An 11,488-nucleotide genomic window follows, 5' to 3' on the forward strand; every position below is an offset into this window, starting at 1 on the left:
CATGGATGACACTGACAGATTATTTATTGGCAACTTTATTTTTGTGTTGCTGAAAAAATATATCCAAAGAGCTCCCTTCTTTGGGCATTAGCCTACATGCCACTTACAGGAAACTCACTTATTCTTATGGAAATGTGCATAAATTAAAACATTAAAAAAAATAAATAAATAATGGATTGCATTTACATAGCGCTTTTCGGGGCCCTCAAAGTGCTGTACAATTCCACTATTCATTCACTCTCACATTCACACACTGGTGGAGGCAAGCTACAGTTGTACAGTTCTGTCCTACAGTAGGACAGAAAATAACATCAACAGGATTGAGAAAGTAAGTAGCAGTCAGCGCTGCTATTCAAATGAACTTTAACCGATCACCACCTTGTCTGTAAAAGCAGACGTTTTGACAGTTTGTTGTTCTGCAGCATTCAGCTGTGTTAAAACAACAAAAATGTCACAACCTTCCCAGGAGTGGGGGTTCCAGCAAATTTGTCTCTACAAAACCATATTTGGTAAAAACCACACCTCGAACACCTCATACCAAATGTCAAGCACAGGGAACACCTAACCTAGAGTAGGCAAGGCAAGTTTATTTATATAGCACAATTCAACAGCAAAGTGATTCAAAGTGCTTTACAGAGACATTGAAAAATAAAAACAAATAAAAAGCATGATTTAAAATGGAAAAAAGAAAGGAGCAGTAGATAAAATCAGTAGTTAAAATGTAAGTTTTGAAATTTAAGCTTAAAAGTAAAACAGTGTGGATTTGGTGCTTTATTCAAATGCAGCTGAGAATAGGTGAGTCTTCAACCTGGATTTAAATAAACTGAGTGTTTCAGCTGATTTGAGGCTTTCTGGGAGTTTGTTCCAGATATGTGGAGCATAAAAGCTGAATGCAGCTTCTCCGTGTCTGGTTCTGACTCTGGGAACTGATAAAAAACCGGATCCAGATGACCTGAGGGATCTGGAAGGTTCATACTGGGTCAGGAGGTCACTGATGTATTTTGGTCCTAAACCATTCAGAGCTTTATAGACCAGCATCAGAACTTTAAAGTATATCCTCTGACGGACAGGCAGCCAGTGTAAAGACCTCAGAGCTGGACTGATGTGGTCCACTTTTTTGGTTTTAGTGAGGACTCGAGCAGCAGAGTTCTGAATGAGCTGTAGTTGTCTGACTGCTTTTTTAGGTAGACCTGTAAAGATGCTGTTACAGTAGTCAAGCCTACTAAAGATGAATGCATGGACTAGTTTTTCCAGGTCCTGTTGAGACATCAGATCTTTTATCCTTGAAATATTCTTGAGGTGATAGTAAGCTGACTTTGTTATTGTCTTAATGTGTTTTTCTAAGTTTAGGTCTGCATCCATCACTACACCCACATTTCTCGCCTGGTTGGTGGTTTTTAGGTGTAGAGATTGAAGTTCTCTGGTGACCTGTAATCGTTTTTCTTTGGCTCCAAAGACTATTACTTCAGTTTTGTTTTTGTTTAGCTGGAGAAAATTGTGGCACAACCAGTCATTAATTTCCTCAATGCATTTACCAAGAGCCTATACAGGGCCTCGGTCTCCTGGTGACATTGTGATATATATTTTTGTATCATCTACATAGCTGTGATAGTTTATTTTGTTGTTCTTTATAATCTGTGCCAGTGGGAGCATGTAAATGTTAAACAGAAGGGGTCCCAAGATGGAACCTTGGGGGACTACATATGTGATACTTGTCTGCTCAGATGTGAAGTTACCTATTGATACAAAGTATTTCCTGTTTTCTAAGTATGTTTTGAACCAGTTTAGTACAGTTCCTGAAAGACCTGCCCAGTTCTCCAGTCGTTTGAGTAATATGTTGTGGTCAACTGTATCAAATGCTGCACTGAAATCCAGTAAAACTAAAACAGACATTTTTCCACTGTCTGTATTCAGACATATGTCATTAAACACTTTGGTCAGAGCAGTTTCAGTGCTGTGGTTCTGTCTAAAACCTGACTGGAAGGCATCATAGCAGTTATTCTGTGTTAAGAAGTAATTAAGGTGTTGAGAAACTGCTGAGTAATCTAGTGTCAAATGTGAGGCCATCTCACAGCTAAAGCTTGGCCTAAAATAGGGCATGCACATGTCAGTGAGTCCAAGCACAGAAGCAAATTTGCAATGGAATGGCCCATTAAAGTCTAGATCTCAGCCCATCTGAAATCTTGTGAAGGGTCGTTAAAAGACCCTTAACAAGTGTGTGAAAATCTCAATGACCTAAAGCAATGCTGTAAAACGGGCCAAAAGTCATATAGAAAATGCTTATAACAAGCTACTGCTGCCAAAGACACAAGTTAGTCTTTTTTTTCCCATCAAGTCCTGTTAAAACTTTCTTTTTCATATGACTGTATGTACATAGCTTTAAACTACAAGTTATTCTAGTAGCCATACGACAAATTGGATGTAGGCAAAATTTATCTAGGCTTATAGAAGAAGCATTCACACACATGCAGAGGAATAAAATGACAATGTATGATTTAGGATTTATGAACGTCAAACCTCTTAACCCTTAGCTGTTAGCTGTATATAACAATCTCATACTTGTGACTGCTGCTGATACAAGAATGCCTCTGTATATTTTTAGAGGAATATTTCCACCATCAGGCGAAGGGACAGCTTGAGTTTTTTCCGACCTGCAACACGTCACCACAGTAAAAGGAAAAAAAGCAGTTTATTTATCAGTTTACTTGTCAGTTATTAGTAGGTCAGCTGTTGATAAACTGAAATGTACTTTAAACCCGGTAGGCCGTATACAGCTCTGTAAATTATGACACCGAGCTATGGAGTCCAGTTACAGGGTGTGCCAAGGCCAGACCCAGAAACAGCATGGGGACAGCTGCTATACTGTTAAGTAAACCGTGACAGGGAATGTAGTTCAGCACTCCCCTGACACTGTTTTCAATGACAAGGTGGAGAAAAAATATTTTTGCACAATGAAATGTTGTAACAAGTTTTCTGTGTGCAAAAGCGAGTTCAATAAAACTTCTCTTGCTACTTTCAATTACTCACATTCACAGAAACACAAGTGTGAATGGTGGCCTGTCTCTCTGTCTCTTGAGAGATGCACAGCTGGGACAGGCCGAGCCCAAGTGCTGCTCTGAACTGGATAAGCAGAAGTGAGTGAATGGATGGATGCTTTAGCAAAGTTTAAGGGCAGTGACTGAAAGTATTATCTGGTAAATATCTTTGTCAGCTTGATCAGAAATTACTTGATCAGTGGTGCAGGACATGTTAACAAAGTTGGTAAATAATTATATATTAAATATGTTTTTTCTTTCTTTAAAAAAAATTAAACTTGAGTTATTTTAAAAATGTTTCAAAATTGAGCAAAATCACTGTAAAAACACAAATTACAAAATGAAGCATATGTTGCCTTTGTACACATTTTCCCATGGGAAATTGTATTAAGTGCAATTAACCCAAAATGCTGCAGCAAGAGTACTGACAGAGACTAGAAAGAGAGAGCATATTTCTCCTCTATTGGCTTCCCTTCACTGGCTCCCTGTTAAATCCAGAATTAAATTCAAAATCCTGCTCCTCACATACAAGGTCTTAAATAATCAGGCCCCATCTTATCTTAATGACCTTGTGGTACCATATTACCTCATTAGAGCACTTCGCTCTCGCATTGCAGGCTTACTTGTTGTTCCTAGAGTATTTAAAAGTAGAATGGGAGGCAGAGCCTTCAGTTTTTACAGGCCCCTCTTCTGTGGAACCAGCTCCCAGTTTGGATTCGAGACAGACACTATCTCTACTTTTAAGGGTTAAAACTTTCCTTTTTGCTAAAGCATATAGTGAGCCTGGTTCTGCCGGAGGTTTCTTCCTGTAAAAAGGGAGTTTTTCCTTCCCACTGTTGCCAAAGTGCTTGCTCATAGGGGATCGTATGATTGAGTTTTTCTCTGTGTGTATTATTGTAGGGTCTACCTTACAACATAAAGTGCCTTGAGGCGACTGTTGTTTTGATTTGGCGCTATATAAATAAAACTGAATTGAAAATTGAATTGAATTTTAAAGCAAAAGGACCCTTAACAGGTTCTCAAGCTCAGATAACTCCATGTGCTGAACTTGTCGTTAACCCACTATTGATCACGTGTGTCGCCACATGAGCCAAGGTGTGAAAAATGATCATTAACATCATCACAGCTGAGGGGTGAAATCTCTGAGATATTGCTCTATCCCATCATATGTTTTAAGAGATTTCTTTACATGTGTATTCCTTTTATTTCCCTTCAGCCTCATAGGGAATGTTTATGCTCCAGTGGGTGGTAGGTCTCTGACCTACTCTTTGAACTACAATACCCACTCCAATGGGAATCAAATAGGTATCTATTTTTCTTGGTGAACTTGATGTTTTCATCCACTCAGCTCATGTGTTCATGAAACCTCTACCTCTTGTGTTTTGATTTTAAACCAAGTGTCATCTTGAATAAACCAGTAGGTGTTTCTTCATTTGAGCTTCTTCTTTAAAGATGTTGACCTTTGAGTAACACAACCCTTGTTGTATTTCAAATATGTGATGGTAAGGCCAGGGAGTAAATCGGATTGGGGTGAGGCTCTTACAACTACTATGACCTGGATTACTGAGAACCTACGCAGACATTTCACAATGTTTTATAATTTCCTGTCTGTTTAAAGGTTGCGTTTCATGTTGTAAAGTAAGAATGTATTATGAAGTACTTGGATGAGATAAAATGGGACAATTTTCAGTAGATTCACCACACATGAGATTTAAGCTACTAGTACATTTATAATAACTGTTGTATTTGCAAAAATGTACAATTTTAGTTCATCTTAAACTTTATAGAGGACAAAAAAGTAATACCTGGGCACATTTGGCATGGTATCAGCTCACTACTTTAACAGAGTACTAAGAATGTTTTAAATTATGAAAACACACTGTCCTTCATGACAACAATGAATTATATATGAGGTATTTGCAGTTAGTTAGTTAGTGAGCAATTAATTACACATGAGAAACTGAGACTCTTGTGAAGAGGCACAACAATAAGCTGAAGTAAGTTCTGTCTGTTCCCTTCTTATATCCTCCTATAAGACTATGAGAAACAATCCCAGTTTCCCATGTGGTTCTGAGGAAAAATTACTTTCCCACCACTGCTCTAAAATTTATTTTATGAAAAGAAAAAAAAAAGCTATCATAAAAATTGTGTAACTGGACCACTTTATTTTTGCCATTATTTTATTTTTGCCATATTTTTGCCATTATGTTTCAGCTACTTTGAATCATCTTATCATTACTGTTGTATTTGTTTACATAACCGTAACAGTGTACCGTACATTTAATATAGGTTCACCAAGTACACTTAAGCTACTCGCTGAAGCTTTTACTTTGGAAGGTCATGGCGGAAATCACGTGTTTACATCGGCTTGCTTGACGCAACGGCTTTAAATGGGAATACCCTCGATCCGCTGTGGAGTCTCCTTTAAAAAATCTTACCGCGTCACTGGGACGCGGATCCGGGAGCCGGACACCTAGCCGACCATCCCCGCTTATATATGCCCTCCACCGGTAGGCCGTTTTCCTCTCTGTGTTATTTTTCTTCTTCTTTTATTTTTTAACGTGTGTCACATTTAAATGGTTACATTAGCCTTTTATTCTGCTCCGTTCATGCAATGACCGGCTTATGACTTTCAGAGGTAACCGCTCATACAGAAATAGTTCGCCGGGGTTAAAATTAGATAGCTTAGTGTGTAAATGTGTGCTATTAATAACGCAGTGGCTGCTGGGGAGATCAGGCTTGTGCTCACTTGGCACATGTGTGCACCAAAGCTGCAGGTTGCATGTCATTTTTAGTTCATGGAGGCAGCCTGTTTGTTGTACACTTACATGTTATGAATGTTATGCAAATATTACCAATCGATCAAGTCAGGTCTTCTTGTTTTACTTCCTGTATGCACCCAATGCCCTCTGTCGCAATCACAGGTACAGCTAGATTGCAGTGCTGGTTTAATAACATGGTTGTAAAATCAGCCTGACCTTCTAGGGCGTATTCGTTATCCATCACACTCCTGTTATGTTGGTTTCCAGGAACACCAATTATGTTCCTGGGTCAATTTGACCCGGGCTATGTTTACTCATCCAAAAGTGTCAGAAACACTGGCATTGATTATTTTACAATTTTCTTTTATAATTTTGATTATTATTTTTTTTTGTTTTGTTTTCTGTAGTGATGCAGATGACATGTGACATCTCTTATCAAATCATTTCTTTTCTCTGATCTGCCACCTTTAATGTTTCCTACCTTGGCGGGAAAATGCTCACGTGAATTTAATAATGGCTCATTTTCACACACACGCCAGACAAGTGGAATGCATCCCACTGTTAACACCTTTGCTTTTCGTTTCTGCCATGAGGTGTCTAAAGATTAATTGCCATATCTGCAAATATGACATATTTATGTCAAGTTTTAAAACTTGGCATGAAAACTAAAAGGAGGTTACAGAAAAAAAAATTGTTAAAGCTTTACATTTTTCAAAATATACACTCCTGTTCATCTTCAATTCAGAGGAATCATAGCTCTTTTCATAAAAATGTCTACATTTCACAGTAACTACTCCAGTAGATTTAACATCTCACCAAACGTCTGTGACATAATCAGGCCTCTCTTCGCTGGAGTTACAACAGGCCTGTAAAAGGGGAAGCCTTGTGCTATATATCAGCTATGTAAACAAGAGACTGGCACTGCTGGAAGATGTGGCCTCTAAGTTTAAATAATTGATTTTAAAAGGACTGAAGGCATGTCTGTGTGGAAAGAGATTTAGATAAAGAGTTTAACAATTTGCCCTTCTTTGGGGTTGTTGTTTTTTTTTCTTTCATTAATTGCAATGAACATCCTGTTTATGAGGTACTTTTGTTTCATTTAAACTCCCTTCCTTTACTCTTGTAAACACACATTTCCCCTTCAGCTCATAGCCTCATTAAGAGTCTTAATGCATGTTGTTGTTTTCCTCGCCTGGTCTGGTGCTTCAGTTTAATTTAACCCTGAACTCTCTGTGATTTAAACTCTGATTGATGGCTTTTTTGGCTTCTCGCCATTAAAGTTTTACACCAGGATGCTATAAAACAGTGTGCTTCAGAGTCTGCTGTCCTTGACGGTGAGAAAAAAAAGGGCACTCTGTTTCATTCCTTCCACCTCTGCTTTTTTTCCTCCCCCAGAAAGAAATCCAGAAAGAAATCACTCACCAAAGATGACAGCTCCGTTAACGCCTGCCGCACCACAGGATCAACGCTTTTTGGTGTTGTTTGACTTCGACGAGACCATCATTTGCGAAAGCAGCGACGATGCACTGGTGCGTGCTCTGCCAGACAAAGAGCTCCCTGCCTGGCTGAAAAACAGTTACAGGGAGGGGCACTACAATGAACACACGCAGAAGATTTTGGCCTACATGGCTGAGCAGGGCGTCTCTAAAGACTCCATTCATTCAGCAGTGGAGAAGATCCCACCAAATCAAGGCCTCATGAATCTCTTCCAGTATCTGAAGAGCCACCAGCAGGACTTTGAGCTTGTGGTGGTCTCCGATGCCAACATGTATTTTATTGAAACCTGGCTTAGGCATGCTGGGGTGCGTGACCTTTTCAGAAAGATTTTCACAAACTCGTCCAGTTTTAATGCGGCTGGTCAGCTTGTGCTCCTCCCTTTCCACTCGCACTCATGCCCCCGTTGTCCTGATAACATGTGCAAGCAGGTGATCCTTCGGGAGTATTTGGCGGAGCGGCAGAAGGAGCGTGGCGGCGTTCCCTTTCAGAGGGTCTTCTATATTGGAGATGGGGCCAATGACATCTGCCCTTCTCTGGCTTTGGGGCCCCGGGACACGGCTTTCCCCAGGAAAGACTTTCCAATGCACAGGCTGGTGAAGGAGTTTCAGCAGTCTGCCAAGTTCAAAACAAACAGTGTACCTTGGGTCAGTGGCGAAGACATAGTAGACTGCCTGAAGAAAATAGTGGAGGAGAGCTGAGAACTGCATGTCTGTACTTGTGAAAGAAGGTCTGTAAGAGGGGAACAAGTGCAATAAAGGTGCACCAACACTAGTCCACTTGGCAGGCAGGTTATGCATGATTTTAGCCGAGCAACAACCAGACTATCCTACAGATGTAGGATTTATTTTATTTTTATTCTTCAACTTTGTGAAATCTTAATTGAAAATGATCAAATGTGGTAGTAACAGGTTCTAAATAGCAGATTCCTTTTTGTATCAGGCCACTCTCTATGCTACGATAAGCTAGCCAGCAAATGGTTAACTCATAGTGCTAATGGTTTTTAAAGATAAATATATATATATAAATATAAAAGGCTATTTCATCCCAATTACTCTGGTATTAAACATGTATGCCGCATTGTAACTCGCGTGGTATTAAAATTCATTTAGCTAGTAATAGCAAGGATATTTGATCAATAATAGATATGCAGTATTCATTATGCACTTTGTTCTCCTTATCAAGTCTGATAAATGGGAGAGAACTTCGTAACCAAATTGTCATGCGTGCTCTGAAGTTGCCGTTTTATGAAGCAACCATCCCCTTCGGTACACGTGTAGTTTACATTTTTGAGCAATGCGAACTCTGATGGTTTGCTTCTCATCTTAACTGTATGAGATTTCATTCATGCAGAGATTTAAACTTTTTCTCTTTTGTCACGCTTCCTTTAAAAACACTCCATCTACGTCCACATAAGTAGGGCCAGGTGTTATGAAACTTTCTGGGACATAAGACCATGTTGTGTAGCCAAGAACAAGGTCAGAAAAAGATAAGAGATAAGATGACATACGCCAGTACCTGTGCACTCCCCACCTCCCATTACTGATACTTAATCTGGGCTTGATTGCACAACAGTAATTTACACCAGGCATGCCGTAGACACGCAGCTGCCGGTCGGCCTAACGTTATTCCCTGTCCCTCTGAAAGAATGGAAAAAAGCCAAATGCACTGTACCGATTTTAGAAGGGTTAATGTAATGGAATCATACCATATTAAAAACTTCTAGTGATTATTTTTACTGATAAGATGTTTTCATTTTGGGTCAGGATAAAGAAGTTCTTCTTTATATTTGAATGCTTTCCCAGTCGATGATGATTTTCAGTATATCTGCATAATTACCTCAGCATGTAAATTCATTTCTTCCTCACTAAACTTGCAACAGGGGAAAAATATATACTTAGTATTGTTTGGTATTGACTATGAAGAGTTAATTAATGCATTGAAGGGTATTCTTTTCTTCATTTTTTGTTTACAGCAATACTTTACATCTGTTAAGTCTTGAATCCCTTGTGAGACTGGTTTCAGCATTAGAAAAGCTAATATTGAACTATGTTAGGTTAATGCTGTCTGTCTTTACCAAGAAGAATTTGATACTCGAGAGTTCTGTTTGCTTGTTGAATAAAGTCCATGTTTGTAAAGGGAAAAGTGGGTGCTAATGAAAAGAAGTAAAACGGTAAAGTAGTGTGTGTAACTGGTGACATTTTTTTTAGCCTTAACAAATGGCAAATTGTTGTGTAAGTGCTGGAAATTTACTTTAAGGGGTGTTTTTTAATTTCTCAGGGAAGGGAGACTTAAACAAGCAACATCATATAGCAGGATTTGTTTATTTTGTACTGTTGAATTTCAACCAAACAAATTTTACTTGTGAACTTATAGATGTTCATGAGTCTGACTCTGAAATTTACTGCGCTCTAAACCTAATTCTTATCCAATGCTGTGTTACAAATATGCTGTGGGCGTTCCTCTGTATCATACTGTAATTGTAGAGATCATGATTTAAGACTGTAAAAACATTAGTTTACTTTAAATCTGTGTACCTGTAAAATTAAAATAGACTTTGGTGCAATAACTAAATGCTCTATACAGAGAGGTTATACTGGATGAAAAACTTGACTTATGATATTTTTATGTGTGTTACTCAACCACAGATCACTTCAATATTGCGATTTTTAGACAACCGTGCTTATATTACAACAATGGGGGGGAAGTAAAGGTCTTGTTTTTTGATTTTGCGGTTTGTTGTATATTCATTACATCAAAAGTTCTATTATGCGTGTAATGTATCATATTAACAGGAATATAAAGCCATTACCTGACAATGTGTTTTTGTTGTCTGGTTTATATCTGTGACACAAAATCAACACCCCGTAAAGATGAGTTCTAATTTATAACAGCACATGCAAAAACACCACAGAGCTTGAGCACAGCAAATCTTTTTACAGTATAAAAAATATACTGGAGAAAATAATACAGTTATAATTCATCTTAAGCTGAAATGGCCTTTGAGAAGAAGTATAGTTTCAGTTGGGGTTTGTATACCAGTCAGCAACTGCAATCATGATATCAGTGTTAGTGTTTTTCTTAGTTCAACAAATTGCCTTTTCCTAGTCAGGATGTGATGAAACCATGAACGATCTCCACAAGGTCATTGATAGAAACCCATGCTTTAAATTTAGGTAGAAGTCTTGACTGACAAGATGACTTTAACGACTGGTTTGACTTTTAAGTTAAGTTTAAGAAAAGAATAAAAACCAAGCTGAAGTTTAAGGCTTTTGAGGAAAGGCTTGTCAAACAAACCAGTTAGGGATTAAAGTAAAATATGGGTATCGAAAACCGGTTCTTGTTGAGAACTGGTTCCCACTGTTTCAATACCTTCGAACTGGTTGCGGAGCGTCATTTACCTGGCAGGAAACACGACGCCTAAGCGGCTCAAACGCTCAAAAGTTTGATTATACTTTACGAGAACGGATGACAACAGGGCAACTTGCAATACTTGAAAAGTAGATATTTCATTTAAGGGAGGAAACTCTACGAATATGCAAAAGCATTTGCTCACAAAACACGCGATAACCTTAAATGAATGTCATGTTTTTAATTCCGCTCCGGACTCGTGAATCTCAACCCAGAAGCAGCGGTAACGTTTGTAAGTCCTCTGCCATTAATGCGCCAGGTAAATAATCAACTAACAGTGCATATTATGTTAGCGCGATCTGCCCTATTACAAAACCTGCCATTACTGTGCATTTAGGTGACCATGATGAGAGAGACAGACAGAGTCTGGCTCAGATGCTGGCAGTTCTCGCTGCAGTCTACCGGTAGCGTCTCCTTTCAGGCCAGGATAGACGAATGTCACCAAGCAGTAAAAGGCTTGCACCCATTTGCCACAGCAGATGCCCCCGATTTTCAGTAAGTGAATGTGTTTAATTGTAGGCAGGGACATTACTGGATATTCTTGTGTAATTGCTACAGAATAATTTATGTTATACTTTGTTATTGCTACAGAAGAATGTTTATTTTATTATTTTACATTTACATTTTTTTTCCCCGGGGACCCTGTGACACCCCATTGAAGAGCCATAGGCTGCGGATCTCTTAAGATCTCACTGCTGGGTTTGTAAGGCCATGTTACTCCTAAATTTCTATCTTGCTCAAAGAGAAGATATAAAACAAAGTTCTAAGCTAATCGAACTTAGTGTT

At 38.7% G+C, this 11,488-nt stretch overlaps 1 protein-coding gene across 2 annotated transcripts; it reads left to right on the plus strand.

The window, feature by feature from the left end:
• The first annotated feature begins 5,450 nt into the window (after positions 1-5,450).
• Positions 5,451-10,104, plus strand: LOC102785596 (putative phosphatase phospho1). Of its 2 annotated transcripts, none has more exons than XM_006791208.2 (2): positions 5,451-5,545; positions 7,193-10,104. In XM_006791208.2, exons 1-2 carry the CDS (start codon positions 5,533-5,535, stop codon positions 7,990-7,992), a joined length of 813 nt encoding a protein of 270 aa, XP_006791271.2. In that variant the 5' UTR covers positions 5,451-5,532; the 3' UTR covers positions 7,993-10,104. The 2 variants fall into 2 exon arrangements, with proteins under 2 accessions (XP_006791271.2, XP_087700790.1); XM_087844664.1 differs by lacking the exon at positions 5,451-5,545 and adding an exon at positions 5,559-5,673.
• Positions 10,105-11,488: the final 1,384 nt, after the last annotated feature.

Source organism: Neolamprologus brichardi, chromosome 8, assembly GCF_056152115.1.
Source record: "Neolamprologus brichardi isolate AB-2024 chromosome 8, ASM5615211v1, whole genome shotgun sequence".
Lineage (NCBI taxonomy): Eukaryota > Metazoa > Chordata > Actinopteri > Cichliformes > Cichlidae > Neolamprologus > Neolamprologus brichardi.